This window comes from Protomyctophum parallelum (genome assembly GCF_964188405.1).
Source record: "Protomyctophum parallelum genome assembly, chromosome: 4".
In the NCBI taxonomy this organism is placed as follows: domain Eukaryota; kingdom Metazoa; phylum Chordata; class Actinopteri; order Myctophiformes; family Myctophidae; genus Protomyctophum; species Protomyctophum parallelum.
Window position 1 is genome coordinate 15,549,361 of NC_139700.1, and position 18,328 is coordinate 15,567,688.

The 18,328-nt window shown below is 43.3% G+C and overlaps 1 protein-coding gene across 1 annotated transcript in view; it reads left to right on the top strand.

Moving 5' to 3' along the window:
- The window catches only part of shank3a (SH3 and multiple ankyrin repeat domains 3a), a gene marked incomplete at its 5' end in the record, with an annotated part of 286,471 nt that overhangs the window by 244,288 nt on the left and 23,855 nt on the right, over positions 1-18,328 (top strand). Inside the window, 3 exons of the mRNA XM_083764211.1 lie at positions 3,598-3,680; positions 10,968-11,092; positions 11,755-11,890. Coding sequence (XP_083620337.1) covers positions 3,598-3,680; positions 10,968-11,092; positions 11,755-11,890 — 344 coding nt within the window. The remainder of the gene's footprint in view (positions 1-3,597; positions 3,681-10,967; positions 11,093-11,754; positions 11,891-18,328) is intronic.

The window sequence follows — 18,328 nt, forward strand, 5'->3', positions numbered from 1 at the left end:
TAGTTCCTACATGGAGAGGGTGAGCGCTCCCTGTCCTCCCAGTCCTATATAGTTCTGAAGGGAGATGGTGAGCGCTCCCTGTCCTCCCAGTCCTCTATAGTTCTGATGGGAGAGGGTGAGTGCTCCCTGTCCTCCCAGTCCTCTATAGTTCTGATGGGAGAGGGTGAGTGCTCCCTGTCCTCCCAGTCCTCTATAGTTCCTACATGGAGAGGGTGAGTGCTCCCTGTCCTCCCAGTCCTCTATAGTTCCTACATGGAGAGGGTGAGCGCTCCCTGTCCTCCCAGTCCTCTATAGTTCTGAAGGGAGAGGGTGAGCGCTCCCTCTCCTCCCAGTCCTCTATAGTTCCGATGGGATAGTGTGGGTGGGGGGAGGTGTGTGTGTGTGTGTGTGTGTGGGGGGGGGGGGGGGGGGGGGGGGGGTACTGAAGCAACTTGTGGTTTGCGTTGTGATGCAAATCATCTCTAAATGCCAGCGTGTGTCGGTCTGAAATGCAGAGCCTTCACATTGTTTCCACCCACTTAAATGCCAGGTAGATGTATTGGAGACTTTAGTCTGATTAAATGTCACTTCTATAGCATGTTTTATTATATTAAATGTTTTAATCAACATTTTAATTTGTTTTGGGGTGGTTGATTTTTTGGTTTGTTTGTTTTAGATTCCCCCCCCCCCCATTGACAAGTGGAGGATCCATTGGGGGTGTAGCTGTTATGGTCATGTGTACATACGGTGCAAGGGGTTCACTTAGAGAAGAATAAAATCTATTCTATTCTCTGAAGTCCTTAGGCCTGATGTCGAAATAAAAAAACGTTCGCTCTGAATGAATACATACCTATTCAAAGATTTGTGCCGCATTTTTACGATTTTTCAAAAATAGCAGACCTACAAGTTCATAGCGCGCCACTCGGTGGCTTGTAGATCTGCTATTTTCCTATAGCTAAAGTATAACAGAATGCTTGAAACACCAAAAGGGGTTCCTGCCCAAAATGGGTTAAGACAGATGCTGGCAAGGCAAGCACGTGCAGATTTAGCTCTTGGACTACGAGAGTCATATTTTACTGTCAGCTGCATAACTGTATTATTATGGTATAATTAAATCATATTTTGTACTGTAGACAGTGTAACCGGAATTTGGCACACCACACAATCAACTTCCGCAGTCTGCAACTGAAACATCTGTTGCAGAACACATTCTGATATCTAACAACAACAACAACGACAGTTCCTTTTACAGTTAATTAGAAACAATCATGAATATATTTGGTTGTGGCCATGCATGAGGCTTCTGCATATATATGGTTAATTAAAATTCTCAGAAAAGGGACAGATATGTGAAGTGGATACAAGATTAATTCAATTCCAACTCCTTCGTAGAATATATTAGACCATCTACGCTGCAGAGGATGGGTTGGATTGATGCTGGCCCTATGGGTGGAGGGAGGTGTCACGACAGGGACAGTGGTTCTTCTTTTCAGACCCCCCCAAAATAATCATATTTGTCATCTGGGTGGGTCCCGACCCACAGGTTGAGAACACATGCTCTGGAGCTGCCCAAACGTCAGGACATTTGGTCTGCTATACATCAAAAGGGCATGTGAACTCAAACCCACAATTCAACATTTTGGTTTTAAGATGTTGATATTCATTTTGTATTCATCCTTAGGACCCCAAATCACACCTTGGAAAGCATGAGTGTCTATTTCAAACAAAGTGTTTTTTGACTGGGGGGTCATATTTTGACAGGAGGAATTGCCTGTCATAATTTGACCCCCCTGTATTAGGATGTATTAGGATGTTGGATGTTTTGCCCACCCCGCATTTTGTTTGTACAGTGGTTTTCAAACAGGTCCATTTTGTTCCATTTGTACACTGTCAGAGTTACTGTTGTGATGGAGTCACACACCCGTAGGGGGGCATTTGGAACCCACTCAAGGACACTTTGAGACCCACTGGTGTAGCAGAGGGTTTCCAGCACCCTGACTTTGACCAGAATGGAACAGAGCCTTATGTTGCGTTCACACGAGGCATATGCAAAGATACAAAGATCACAATGTGTCGCTTTGTATAATCTGTTGCTCACACAGTCATTGACGCCATCAACAAAGCGTGTGTCCGTAGTGATGTGTGTCAGAGGCGTGGCGGCCGGCGAGGGAGATTGAAAAACAATCCAGCATGCCCTTTTGGACCTAGGCATTTTTTATATTGCATTGGAAACAATGGAAACTAGGAAACAATGGAAACGGACTAGAAGTTCTTGTCAGCCAGAACAGGGTGGTTTTTTTGCAGCTGCAGTTGTAGCTTCGTTAGCTTTGCATCTGGAAGTTGAACCCATGCTCAGCTTCAATTTGTAGCTTTGTGTCTTTTGCCTTGGCTACAAACGTCAGATTTGTTTCGTAGCGTCACGTCACGTCATCTTTGCATCTGCTAGTGTGAATGTGAACACACCATTAGTATCATCGATAACACCTGTGAAGGAAGAGACCCGGAAGTAGGACGAGTTCTTTATTTTATGTGCATATAGAGCCTATTGCGTTCGCCTGCATGGCGTTCTTGTCATTCCAGCTGTCTAATCAGGGACCGTTTAGTGACGGGATGGGAAGCCTGGCATGGGAAACTGTAGTCGTGTATCTAACAGGATAGAAAACATCCAGTGCCACGTGTCCCACAGGACCATCATGGTTGCAGACCTCTACATTCTAACTACAGAATCCTGTTGTCACAGCTTGTAACTGGCCAGGATTCTCCTGTGGCGTGACCAGTGCATGCACGTGGCTTTGTCTCCAGGCTGTGTGCTGTGTTTAACCCATTTAGACCTGAGAACTGATTCTACAAATGTCTTCTAAATCTTGACAGTTTTCTGAAAAACCTATGTTTCTATATCAGTGGTGCTCAAACTATTGCATGTCAAGGACCCCCAAAATGATATGTAGTTCGTCGCCGACCCCACATTTTGACGGTTAAAAAAAAAAAATTCAACAGCTAAAAATAATGGTTAAAGTGGTTCAAAGTTATCTCATAACTCAAAAAAGCTGCAGTAACTCAGCTGCTGCTGCTGCTCCTGATCAGATGAAAACAGTGGATTTTCCCTGCCAGGCTGCCACCACTATAGCTCTAATTGCTATTGGTCCACCTTTCTCTGCACTGTGTAGGACAGTACCCCTCATACCTTATCCAGCCCTTCTCTCTCAATGAGGGATTAGTCGGAAGATTGATTCACTCTTAACTTTTTATCCAGGTAGATATAGGCCTATTTGCCATTATGAGAGGATTCACACATTCATCTCTGTCTGTCTGTCTGTCTGTCTGTCTGTCTGTCTGTCTGTCTGTCTGTCTGTCTGTCTGTCTGTCTGTCTGTCTGTCTGTCTGTCTGTCTGTCTGTCTGTCTGTCTGTCTGTCTGTCTGTCTGTCTGTCTCTCTCTCTCTCTCTCTCTCTCTCTCTCTCTCTCTCTCTCTGGGGAAACCTGAGCTGTGTTAGGCTGCTGTGCTTTTAACTTGATAGGTCTGTCTGTTTGAGGATGATGCTGGACTCATGACTCTCTCTCTCTCTCTCTCTCTCTCTCTCTCTCTCTCTCTCTCTCTCTCTCTCTCTCTCGTTCACAGTGACTACATCATAGAGGAGAAGGATGCTGTTTTACAAAAGAAAGAGAATGAGGGCTTTGGCTTCGTCCTGCGGGGAGCCAAAGGTATAGGATACGCACGCACACACACACACACACACACACACACACACACACACACACACACACACACACACACACACTCACACTCACACTCACACTCACACTCACACTCACACTCACACTCACACTCACACACACACACACACACACACACAGCAGCTCTCCAGAGCTGGCATCAAACACTTTGATTTTGAACATGTGTTTGCGTGTCACACTGCCTTGTTGATCTGACACACACACTGCATGCCTGTCTCTCTCTGTTGTCTGTGCGTGAGTCAAAAACACCTCGCTCACACACACTCACATGACCCTTGGTGTGCGTGCGTGCGTGCATGTGCGGGTGTGTATGCGGGTGTGTCTAGCCCCTGTGGTGGCGTCATCCTTGGCTGTGCTGTCAGTGAGCTGTCCCATCTGTTTGCCACACAAGGCGTTTAGGAGAGACGCGCTCACTCGCTTGCTTTGTTTCTCTCCTCTCTCTCCCTCTCCTTCCATCTCTCTCCCTTGTGTTCCAGCACTGCTTTTCTGTCTTTTTCATTGGTGTCTTTATGTGTAGCTGTTACTAATGTGTGCACTCCATTTCTTTTAAGGCTACTCCCATTTTTCCTTTTTTTCTCCTTTGGGGGAGATGTTCAGCTCCCTGAGTGGGCAGGTTACTATGGCAACCCCAACCCCTCACAGGCACCTTGCCGGGATTCTGACTGCACTTTACCACTCCATCACTGGACCCCCCTTTCCACACACACACACACACACACACACACACACACACACACACACACACACACACTGCGAATGCATTTCACTTAGTGGCGCTTTGCAGTCCCTCATATGTCAGTGGTTTAGTTGGCTGCATTCCAAGATTAAATGGAGTTTGGAGTAGCACACTTAGGGCTCCATTAAGCAGTTCAAATAATATTACTAATCATATTACAGTTTTATGAGCTGGGGGCGTGTGGTATGTCATATTGCAATTTTGGGCATGTTAAGAAGCGCTTTCGACACCCCGTGGATTGCGCAAAACGGCCTTGAATTAGTCATGGGTGTGTTTAAGGAGTGTTTGAGACGTACCCAATCAACATGTCCGTACTATTCTCTTTACCAGTCAGCTGATGTCACATACGGAATGCGCACTTTGGGGATCGTGGTATTACATTTCTTCAGGCTGGCACCATAGAAGACATGACATGACTTTGTCACATTTGGGTTAATTATTCCAATTGCACTGCATGCTGTCACCTTTATGCCTCAAAATAATTTGTTTCTATTGAAAAACACCAGTAAAACTAGAAAAAGTGCCCTTCCGGGCACAGGTCTCCACCAGGTTATCCACAGATCCGTGCAGTTAGAGGTAAAAACAGTTTTCGGCCAGTTATAGCGCCACCTTGAGGCTGAGTTGAAATTGTTCATGTGGCATTTCGTCCTCGGCCTAGTGGGAATGTGGGTGCACAATTTCACGGAAATCACGCGATGTGTTCATGATTTGCAGCATTTTGTTTGAAACTGAGCACTCCTGTGAACTTTGGAAGCCAATCTTAACCAATCAGGATGGAGTCTGATAAATCTGAAAGACCCGTTTCGTTGAATGGCTCTAGAGAGACTGTGTACCAATTTGCGTGATGTTTGGACAAAATCTGTAGGTGTACTGTGCAAAAACTTGTTTTGCACAAAGCGGCCTCCTGGTGGCGCTATAACAGGCCGTTCTGGAAAGTTTGGGGCAGAGGTTCATGGTTGGCATCCAGGGAGTGTGTGTGCAAAATATGGCATCGAAAAACTTGTTTTGCACAAAGAGGCCTCCTGGTGGCGCTATAACAGGCCGTTGTGGAAAGTTTGGGGCAGAGGTTCATGGTTGGCATCCAGGGAGTGTGTGTGCAAAATATGGCATCGACCGGGTTAACGGTGGCCGAGATTAGCTGTTCACGGACACACGGACACACAAACGGACGGACACGCGGACGGACGGAGTGCAAAACATACTCTCCCCACATGCCTTCGGCCTGGTGGAGACAATAACGTTTATTATATTTTATTTCATTCAAGTCATGATGAAGGAATGAGTTGAATGCTGCTGCTTAATGCTGTGCCTGTGGCCCCGATGGTATATGGTCTTCGCTGTTAGCATTTTATTGAAGAAGACTTGAATCGGGTGTGATACAGCATATGAAAGCAAACTTCCCAAGGATTATGGAGATGTTTTTATTTATTTTTAAGGTTGAGAAATGAATTATGGCCGTTTCTAATCTCAACATTTTACAAAAAAAAGACGCAAAAAGAGGCTGTTGCCATGTCTCATAGAAACAAGTAAATAGGTCTATAAAAATAAGCGCATACTAGAAAAAGTGCCCTACTGGGCACAGGTCTCCACCAGGATGACAGTGACCTTGCTACATAGTCTATTCACAATTAGTCCATGAAAGTTTCAGATACAAATAATAGAAAATGTGTTTTACATATGTCGGCCTCCTGGTGGCGCTATAAAGAGCAGATGTGAAACATTCCAGGCAAAGGTTTTTCCTTGGCCTCTAGGGAGTTGGCATAGAAAGTTATCCACAGATCCGTGCAGTTAGAGGTAAAAACACTTTTGGGCCAGTTATAGCGCCACCTTGAGGCTGAGTTGAAATTGTTCATGTGGCATTTTGTCCTGGGCCTAGTGGGAATGTGGGTGCACAATTTCACGGAAATCACGCGATGTGTTCATGATTTGCAGCATGAAACTGAGCACTCCTGTGAATTTTGGAAGCCAATCTTAACCAATCAGGATGGAGTCTGAGAAATCTGAAAGACCGGTTTGGTTGAATGGCTCTAGAGAGACTGTGTACCAATTTGCGTGATGTTTGGACAAAATCTGTAGGTGTACTGTGCAAAAACTTGTTTTGCACAAAGCGGCCTCCTGGTGGCGCTATAACAGGCCGTTCTGGAAAGTTTGGGGCAGAGGTTCATGGTTGGCATCCAGGGAGTGTGTGTGCAAAATTTGGCATCGACCGGGTTAACGGTGGTTGAGATTAGCTGGTCACGGACGGACGGACGGACACACGGACACACGGACACACGGACGGACGGACGGAGTGCAAAACATACTCTCCCCATGCCTTCGGCTGGTGGAGACAATAACAGGGGTCTGTAACCTATTTTAAATGAAGTGCCATGTTTTTATTTTCTAGATAGTGAGTCTGCCATATCCAGATTAATTTTAATGACACCACATTAAAATAAAAAAACATATTTTGATTGTCCACAAATATAAAGTTCTTCCTTCTTTTTATATATATTTTTATATATATCCCCCTGCAGTCAGAGTTCATAGTTTTAATGAATGAATGTGATGCATTGTGAGATGGTATAGATCTGCTATTTTCATCTTGGAAAATTTTAATTTAATTTTTGGATTAGCCGTCCTTAGTTGGGCAAATGCATTCATCTGGGGATCCTTGACATGGGAATGTGCTGTGTGAGGATCACTGGTTTAAACAACATTAGGAGAAAAGCCCAAATAACCACTTTAGAAACAAGAAAAGCAACCACAACTAGTAGGCTACAACTACCAATATTTACAAGCAACTTTACAGAAAAAGAAGCCGCTTATAATAAACAGACATGGCAACACTCCAGCAGCCTCCCAGAGCTGCTCAAGTGTAAAATCAAACAGTGCTTTTTGCGTTTATGAGGTGGTCAGACCCACGTCTAATCGTTATGTGCTGAGTGTTTTTAGGTCAAGGGGCTTAATAGCAAATTGCGCAAAGCGAAAATAATTAACATATGGACACTCCCACAATGCTAAAATATTCAGGAACGCCGTATGCCATTATGTGTGTGCGTTCAACACGGGCCGATATGCCTTTCATAATACGATTGTGCGCAGAGCGAGGGCAATTTATGTATTACCCCATTGTAAAACAGATCTTCAAAATTGCACCCTTACTCTCTAACATTAACAATGAGAGTGGGCGCGAGCATGCATGTGAATAGTCAAGTAAGCAACGGGGCATGTGAGAATTTGTGATTATGTAAGGTGCAAATCTCATTTAGATGCAGCAGGTGACACATTAACCCATTCTGACCTGAGATCAGATTCTAGAAATGTCTATTACATCCTGACAGTTTCATTATGAATCCATTCTGACCTGAGATCAGATTCTAAAAGTGTCTTCGATTTTTCAAAAATAGCAGACCTACAAGCTCGTATCGCGCCACTCGGTGGCGCGATATGAGCTTGTAGATCTGCTATTTTTCAATAGCTAAAGCATAACATGATGCTGACACCAAAATGGGTGCCCGTTCAGAATGGGTTAAACCAAGCTGTACGGCAGAGATGATCAGTATTTGAAATACATACAATTTGAAATACTTTTTTGTATTTAAAACACATTGTAAATGTGCATTTTCTGTATTTCAAATACTGCCCATCTCTGCTGTAAGGTACAGAATCACTTCACTTAGTTCACTATTATGCAACATGTCACACCCACATCTTTATGTGCACTTTAAGTCCACAAGAACAATGTTGAGTCAAAAATAAATGGAAGAACAATCCTCGTGCTTTGAAACTGTTTAATTTGTATGTAGTCAAGAGCACATCTTCAGCACAATATCATTATTTTGTGTCCAATGCGTCCTAACGCGTCGCAATGCGGCACGTTATAGGTGCTATTTTCACTACTACCTTAAACACTGTAAAAAAAAATGTAAAAAGCAAATATGGCTGCAAACAGTTATATGACAGGGTCAAGCCCAAAAAGATAAAAGCTATACACATTACACAATAAGCTATATGTGTAATACAGAGAGGCGTGATGTCATCCAAAGACGTCACACTATCATCTTCCAAATTAGATGTTTCTGCCTTTGAAGGTTTTTCTTTCTTCACAACAGGAAAGAATATAGAATAATTAAACATAAAGGCTTACTATACATTAAATAATTAATGATTTTGGGTTTGTAGCTGTTCTTGGGTTTGTGTCCTCGACATGGCATGATACTTACTGAAAGCTGGAATCAGGTTCCGTGTTCCGGGCTATTGTCGTTCACTGACTGGAGATGATGTGAGATTTTCTTTATGCTGATTGGCTGAAGAGGTTGTCTGTCAATGCTGTAGTCCCGTAACCAGAGTCTTCAGAGGGATTCTCACAGCCCTCTACCATATTGCCGATTTTTGTGAAAAACGACAGCACAGAACTTCCAAAACTGCTAAAATGGCAGAACCAGTATGGAAACAATAAGGGGTCTGTCTACTCTACGCCCTTCGGGCTTCACCCCTAATAAAGTTATATTTATTTACTTGTGACCCATAAAAATGAGTCCCCAACCCACAAATGGGCTGGGCTCTACTGTGCACCAGTTAGAGCAGGGCCGTCCAGCTTGCAGACAGGATTGGACACTTTCTGCATGTGGCCTATCAGGGCCATCATGTCATAAAGAATAATATTCATCATCATTTATTATGTATCTGTAGGATAGCAGACAGCTGCTCTCAGGCTGATGATCGCTCCTGGCAGTTTGTTGTAGGTACTTATGAAACAATAGATGGTCGTTAACGCTGCTCATCAGTCTGCCCAGCGCCTCAACGAGGTGCTTAATCTCAATGCTAAACATGCAAGGCCGCCCATAGCCTTCTTATGGAATGCTATGACAACAGTTCTGTCTTTCAAATTAAATTAGGCATGTTGGAAATGAATTTCTTCCCACACATTTCCCCTCTTTGCAGTTAGTGCATGTCGCTCATGGCAATAATTGCACGACACATCTATACTGTTCAAGGACTATAACCATTATGGCTGAAAAGTGAGTTTGATATGATATGACATAGTACTTTATTGTCAGTTTGCACTGAAATTTGTCTTGCGACCCAGTGGCCTTGTATGCAACACATAATACACACATTTGATATAACACAAAACAAAAAAGAAAATACAATTGCATACATAGAAACATAAGGGCAAAGAGCAATGTCCACAGCTCAGTCTAGTCCTGGCCAAAACCCTGATTAAGCCTCAAGTTGACTGATGGACAAAAGACCTCTTCAGTCTGAACTTATTGTATGCTGGAACACCATATATCCTTCGTGAAGGAAGCAACCTATACTCTCCATAGCAAACATGGCTAGTATTAGAGGTGATATACCTTGCTAACCTTAGGATGCTGTTATCATACGTAGTTGTATAGTCTCTGAAGTGGTTGTCCAACAATCTTTGAACAAATGTTCAGTTGTTGCAGCAATTGTGATTTTAAGGCTACATTATGTCTGTTTTTCACTCGACACCAGTCTCTCTGACTGATTCTGTGCTTGTGTGACGTAGCACAGAACTGTGCCGTTGCCTGTTGCCCCTTCACAGTTTTCTAATTTTAACATGGAACAATTAATAAATGCAATGTTGCTTCTTTTTGACACTTTAAAATTCAAGGCTCTGACTCTTGGCAGATTTTCATCCTTTGAATACCAGGCCAATACTGCAGGTTCAATCCTCTATGCCAATGATTAGCATTTATCGTCCTCCAAAGTGCAGCAAACCAGTATTTCTAACAGAAATATCAGAAGTTTTATCTACCTGTTCTACTATATGACAGAACTTGGACGATGCTTCAGCTAGATGCTGTGGCTATGGGTTTCTTAGAGTTATTGCACTCCTTTGAGTTTATCCAACATGTTGTTGGTAGGGCTGTTAATCAGATTAATCACAGCTTCAAAATTAATTAATCATGATTAATCACCATGCGAACTATGTCCAAAACATGTTTTCCTGTATATTGTTGTGGAAATGTTAATATAAATTATGACAGAAAGCGGATATAAATTAGTTTTTTTATGTTTTTTGTTTTCTAATGCATTTATGATGTGATGTGAGCATTTGTAGGCCTAGCCTACACTTTGAGTTACATGATCACTGGCTTTTGGAGCTGTTGCCCCCGCGACCCAACCACGGATAAGCGGTTTAATATGGATGGATGATGGATGGAAACCAGAGATACAAATCATAATGAAATGGCCTAGGCTACTTTCTATCAATTTAATTTGGTGGTCCTTGAAATTAAAATGGCTGAGAATCAATGGGTTAAACTGTAGACTAGTTAATTCACAAAATACAATAACATGGCACATAACCATTTTTGAAACAGGGCTTGGTTTAGAAATTGTCAATATATTTAGTCTTAGTTTTAGTCATCATAGCTTAGTTTTCATTTAGTTTCCATTTAGTTTTCATCAGTGAAAAAAGGTAGTTGACAAACATTTCTTGTCACATTAGTCGACGAAATCAACACTTGTTTGACAGCCCTCATGTCTTTTTGTGTCTCCCGTAGCTGAGACGCCCATCGAAGAGTTCACACCCACCCCGGCATTCCCCGCCCTACAGTACCTGGAGTCTGTTGATGTGGAGGGAGTGGCCTGGAGGGCCAGCCTGAGAACCGGAGACTTCCTCATTGAGGTAAACTCAAGCCCCCAGAGCGGCTGGCCAACGTTGTAGCCGCCGAGCCCAGTGGTCAAAGCTGGAACTGCAGGCGGGCCGTTTTTTTTTGCACGAGTAAACCCTGCACGAGTAAACCCTGCACCTGGAAGCATTTCCAGGTGCTTCAAAACGCTACTGAGCAACTTCCACTGAAATGAATAGCTGAGGGTGCGGGGCTGTCGCTCCTGTTCCACTCATAGTTTATATATAACTCTATTATATGGGTATGGAGACAACTGAAATGAAGAGAGGAGAAGCAAGCACTCAGTTGAGTAGTTCACAGTATAAGAATATCGAGTGCACGGTTCTGGTAGGAATAGTCTATAGAAAGGAATGCCAGCACTCACTTTTTATCCATTTAGGATTCTTTGTTTATTAAAGGTTCACCCCCAGCAGCAGCAACTAACGGATTTTGGCCCCTGTAGGCCTTCCTCAGTGTAAATTCTGATAACGATGAGGAAGCCTACAACTGAAATGAGCCATGCATGCCTCGCTATACTGTATCCCTCCTCTTAACAGAGCATACGAAAACGATGATGATGATGGTGTGTGTGCGTGTGCGTGTGTGTGTGTGTGTGTGTGTGTGTGTGTGCGTGTGCGTGCATGCGTGTGTGCGTGCGCATGTGTTCATGCTCCCTCAGGTGAATGGGGTGAATGTGGTGAAGGTTGGCCACAAGCAGGTGGTGTCTCTGATCCGACAGGGGGGGAACCATCTTCTGATGAAGGTGGTGTCCGTCACACGCAAACCTGAGTCGGAGGAGGTTGTCCGCAAGAAAGGTAAGGACCAGAAGAACCCACAGGGGCATAATAAGAATACTTATAAAATAGGGCGGCTATCAGGAGGTAGAGCAGGTCATCCAACTAATTTTCAAAATCATATTTTTGGGACACACAATTATCTAATGTAATCCTGGGCTCTACACTCCCTCTGCCAACCTGGGGAGAGCAATGGACTGACCTCATGCTTCCTACAATGCATGAGGAGTCCAAGCCGCTCCTTTTCACCTTACACCTTTTCACCTACCTGTTTCGCCGGTTGGATGAAGTGCGTGGAAGGAACACGTTATTCCGACCGCCGACCAGTTCCTTTCCCCTGGAGAACCCAGGACCTTCTAGCTGTGAGGTGACAGCACTACCCTTGACTGTGCCACCGCCCACCGTGCCCCCCTGGCAAACACTTTCCTGACTTTAATGATATTCCAATTCTTCCACCACTACCAAAGCAGACACAGTGATGATGCAATATATCATGTTACTCCATGTGCTACTCTAGTAGACCAGAGCACTTTTTCCTGCACAGATTGATTGCACAGAATGAAGCCTATGGCGACAGCATGTTGCCATCAAGGCTCAGCACTTGTTCAACAGCTTGATGCAGCTGATCCATATAGTCTAGTGGAAAGGCTTTTGATAAACTGCAATGCGATGCGCAATGCGCTCTTTTCAGGACTGCCTAAGAAAACAACTGACAGACTACAACTTGTCCAAAATGCAGCAGCTAGAGTTTTAACTAGAACTAAGATGAGAGAACATATTACTCCAGTTTTGGCATCACTGCACTGGCTTCCTGTTGTTTTTAGGATTTTTATTTTACTTGTCTATAAAGCCCTCAATGGTCTCGCACCTTCCTACCTACATGACTGCCTCCCTAAATATGTCCCAAACCGGCCCCTAAGGTCTTCCACTGCTGGCCTGCTCGCTTTGCCTAAAAAAATGGCAACAAAAAAATACGGGGAAGCAGCTTTTTGCTTCTACGGGCCGTCGGCATGGAACAAGCTCCCACTGTGCCTTCGTCAGGCAGCCTCTGTAGACATTTTTAAAGCTCAGCTCAAGACCCACCTCTACAACATTGCTTTTAAATGATCTTTTATTTTTTGTTATTCACGTCCTCACTGTATTGTATTACTGCTTGTTTTTTTTTTTTTTATGTCTTTGCCTTAGTTTATCTGTTCTTATCTTTGTACCACTGCCTTCTCCTGATTTGACACTGCGTTATTGTCCTATTGTTTTAACTGCATGCCTGTTTTAATGCTGTTTTGTTTTGTGTTTTATTATCTTTTTTGCTCTGTAAAGCACTTTGAGCTACATTTATGTATGAAAGGTGCTATATAAATAAAGTTTATTATTATTATTATTATTATTATTATTAAACACTGTAGCCTGTAGGTAATGCTTGCCTGGCCACAGCAACAGTGTGAACAGACTGTGGTTAGGGTGGTGACTCGTGCTTGATGTTGGATATAGACCTTTTTTGACCCTGCTGGGGAAATGGGCTTTATACACACAGAATAACTCTTCCTACTTCCGGGCCCCTTCCCTACTTCCTTCACAGGTGTTATCAATGATACTAATTAAGGCTCTGTTACATTCCATGTACTCAAACTTTTTTAATTTCAAATTCCGCCATAACTCAGAGTGTTTGCACAGTGTGTGCACAATAGCAGCACCCTGACTCTGTTTGACCAGAATGGAACAGAGCCTTCATTAGTTGTCATCAGTATAACACCTGTGAAGGAAGTGGAGATTTTCTTTCCAAAATGGCACGTGTACAATATTTGCATAGAGCCCATTTAGTCGCCAGAGGCAGCATAGCAATTAAAGTACAGATACAGTGTATCCCAGTGGTCAGCAAGCCCTCCTGCACATGGTCGCTTTGTGTCAAGCTTGGCTGGACTATTGTGTTGAATTTGTAGTCCACAAAAAGCATTCTCGTACGGCTGTTCCTCCACACAGCTGTGGCAATTGCATTGTAGGTGGATTTGTATGGATGATATTCAATTTCAATGGGTTCAGTCAGTGTGGCTGGCAAATGTAGACCCTCACCAATCTCTCAAAGCATTTAATGACATTTGGGGTGATGGCGATAGGCCTCCAGTCTTTTCAGGCATCTTACATTGGAGTGCTTTGAGATAGGCACAATGGTGGGCACCACAGTCTGAGAGAGGGATGTGTGTAGTCCACACATTCTCTGAAGTCTGTTATCTTCTCTTGCACTTGCCACATGATATCCTTGTGTCACTGTTGGTCAAATTAGTCTTCTAGTTTGACTTGGAAGACACTCTCTGGGTCCTTTTGGTGGCTGTCTGGGGGACAGGGTTGGTTGTTCCATGCAGATTCCTGGATCTGAAGGCAGAATTCTGTGCATGTAGTGCAGTGTGAACATCGCTTGTTGCAGGTTGCATGCGTTGTTTTTATATATATATATATATATACACCGGTATATGTATATATATATATATATCCAGAGACTCTTGTCTGAGAACCTGGTGACATTATGCCGAAACATCATCCAGTTCACGTGATCGAAGCAATCCCGTAGCAGTTGCAGAGGATTATTTTTAACGATTTGTGTGTTTCCTGTTGTCATGGTGACCACTACCACTACCACGTTTTCCCTCTGCTGTAAATCCGTGCGGTTACCATGTCAACTGTAGCCCGTCCACACTCAGCTCCCACACAGCCCTAGTTGGCAACTTCCCTACAACTGTGTCAATGTGGATTCAGTTTGGCAATATTTTGATCATATTCAAAGGTGGAACCTTTCCAAGGGAATAGTTTGGGCTCCATGGCCACCGGTATTTGAACCCATTTAGGACTGAGGCCAGATTCTACAAAATGTCTTCTAAATCCTGACATCCATCAATCCTGAAATAAAACTATGTTTCTATGTCAGTGGTGCTCAAACTATTTCATGTCAAGAACCCCAAAATTAGCTGTAATTGGCCGCCGACCCCATCTCAAAATATGTTGTTCCAGGGACCCCCCCAGAAGGAAATATTTGAGTTAAAAACTCAAATATTGTTTGTTGGGAAAGAATATATAGTCTTTACTTTACTTTACTTTATTCGTTTATTTAGTCGGGACAGTGTATATTGATGAACATTAAAATTGCAGTGTAAATATACCAGATTTAGCAAAACATGCTAATTGTCTCTGGAGAGAGTATTTTTAGATTAGATTAGATTCAATTTATTGTCACTGCACATAGTATACAAAATAAATACTTTGACAATGAAATGAAGAGTGGCGTCTAGCCAGAAGTGCAATAAAGTAATGCAGTAAATGAGAGAATAAATGCAGAAAAATGTACAGTATGTACAGTAATGTATACAGAATAATAAATAGAATAAATAGTAATGAGTATGATGGTAGAACCAAGGATAATCTGGATAAGTATATGAGAAGAAATAATTGTACAATGCAAGTAATGCATGTATAGCATATATACAGTATGCACACCACCACACACATACCCACACTCTCTAACATACTACTGGATGAGGGACGGAAGGGGGTCAGAGTTCATGTCAGAGTTCAATGTCCTTGGGGGGGCAGAGTTCAGCAGGTAGACAGCAACAGGAAAGAAGCTGTTCCTGAGGCTACTAGTACGGGAGCCAATAGTTCTGTAGCGCCTCCCAGAAGGGAGAAGGGAAAAGAGTCTGTGGTTTGGATGAGAGGGGTCTTTCACAATACCTCTCGCCCTACGCAGACACCTCTGGCGCTGTAGGTCCACAATGGAGGGGAGTTGTGTGCCGATGGTGTATTGGGCAGTCTTGACTACCCGTTGCAGGATCTTCCGGTCAGAAACTGTGCAGTTGTTATACCACACTGAGATGCAGTTGGTTAATATGCTCTCAATGGTGCAGCGGTACAAGTTCACTAGAATCCGTGGAGACAGGTGAGCCTTCCTCAGTCTCCTCAGGAAATAGGTTTGTTTTGCACTCCGTCCGTCCGTCCGTCCGTCCGTCCGTCCGTCCGTCCGTGTGTCCGTCTGTGAACAGCTAATCTCCGGCACCGTTAACCCGGTCAATGCCAGATTTTGCACACACTAGTTGAACATTTAAAAATAGTTCAACTAGCCAATCTACATACATCAACACATTGTTAGCTTGTAGATCGGCTATTTATGAATGGCGAAATGGCGAATACGTTTAGGGATAAGGGGTAAGGGGTGGCGCAAGATATAGGGCCTGGTGTCATACCCACTGTCTCTCTTTTATGTATAAATTCCTTGAGAGGAGGAGGAGCTAAATCATTTAGACATGTAGGCTATAGATAAAACAGGCACTCTTGCACTTTCTAAAGTTTTCAAAATTCAAAAGATTATATTTTTCCAAAATGGCACAGTGATGATATGAGTTGGGTTTTTTGTCAAATACCTTAATGGCTCTTTTGAAAAGTTTGTATAGGTTTGATGACTGTTGTCCCAGTTTGTGAAACAGTAGTCTATGTGCGATAAGATCATACAATGAAGGTATGTCTTTGCAGCTTCTGTTGTTACATTTGGTCGAATTGAAGTTAATTGTACATGATACTTTTTTTATGTGTTTCTTAAAAGTCAGGTTTGAGTCCAAAATGACTCCGAGATACCTAAAGTGAGAAACTAGTTAATTCTATTCCCTTTGAGAACACATTTGACCGTCTCTGGTCTCTTACTGAACAGCATGCAGTCATTTAACAGAAGGCAATTGGCATTTAACCAGATTTGGACCTTGTCCAGTGCATTTGTGAGGCTAGTCAACACTCTAGTCAAAGATTTGTACACATTTTCACGGTTTTGCAAAAATAGCAGATCTACAAGCTCATAGCGCGGCACTCGGTGCGTGTGTGAATGTGAGAAGTGAGGACGCTGGTGTTGACTGTTCGCCGCTTCACCTCCCAATGAACCATTGTAAAGCGCTTTGAGCACTTGGAAAAGCACTATAAAAATGCAATTCATTATAAAAATGCAATTCATTATCATCATCTGCACATGTGATGGAAGAAATGCCCTGCATTCCTAGAAAGAGGGATGCAGTCAAATGAACTGTAGCTGAGATAGATGAGTGGTCTGTACATTGATTGCCAATTGTCATTACATGAGGATTATGGTATGCTATTCAAATTATGTAATCATCTTTGTTATTCATTTACACCAAAAGGGGGTGCCTCAAATGCTACAAATGTGCATGTGTGCGCGTGTGTGTGCACGCGTGCGTGCGTGCGTGCGTGCGTACCTGCGTGCGTACCTGCATGCGTCTCTGTGGCTGTGGTGATACAGAGACTGTGATAAATTAGTTGACCTAATTCCATGGGGACAGTATTGTACCTTCTGCTGTAGACCCTGTGTAGGGCTAATGACCCCTTGTAATTTCTCTCTGCACCCCTCTCTCTCTCTCTCTCTCTCTCTCTCTCTCTCTCTCCCTCGTTCTCTCTCTCTCAGTCTCTCTCCCTCGTTCTCTCTCTCAGTCTCTCTCCCTCTCACAGACGCACTTTCGTTCTCTCTCTATAATCTTAAGCCTCTCTTATTAGACCATGGCTCAGTGGAGGCATGCTCAGACAATAGGTTCCTATAGCTGTTTTAATTATCCTCTCCTTGACAATACATGAAACTTTACAGACCTTCACATTGTGGAAACCTACTCAGCTTTAGAATGAGCAGAATGGCATTTATTTATGTATGTAATGTATATGTATTATTTATGTATTTATTAAACCTTTATTTAGATTGAGAATAAAGACAGGACAATATATAGAGAGGGCCTAGACTAGGAATGACAGCAAATGGTCTGGCCGGCTGGGACTGCATGGTCAAGGCATTTTGTGTCCCTGTGGTATGTGCCCTGATCACGTGGTTCTCAGGTGGCCCTGGGGTTTTGGTATGTACAGTACAGAAGTTCAGAAAACTTTTAGGATTCAGAAGCCTTAAAAAAAAATCTGCCTCAGGTCTAAATGGACGGGTAGAGACACGCAACGCAGCGCGGTAGAGGAGAATTGCAATGGATGAACGGACCTCGCGGGCGTGAATGGGGGACGGGACAAGAAGACAACCTACGGGAATGGGATTGATTTTAAAATGTTACACGTTCAGAGTTAAATAATTAACACTGAGGATTAAGTGTTAATTATTATTATCCTGTCCTGTGCGGACAGGATCTGGGTGAGAAATGCCTAGAAGTTGCACTGTAGACAGGATCTGTGTGAGACATTCCTAGACGTTGCACTGTAGACAGGATCTGGGTGAGACATGCCACTGTAGATTGGTGACAGACGGGCAAGACAGATAACCTCAGTGTCAGTTCAAAATGGTTAGACCAGTTTTCCATACGCTTTTTGGCTGACCCTCCCTTGATTCGGATGGTGGAGTTTGAATTCTTCCCCAACAGCAAGAATCATTGTTTTGATAGATTGTTTCAGGTATATGGGATATGTGTGTCTCTTGTGTGTTCCCTCCCT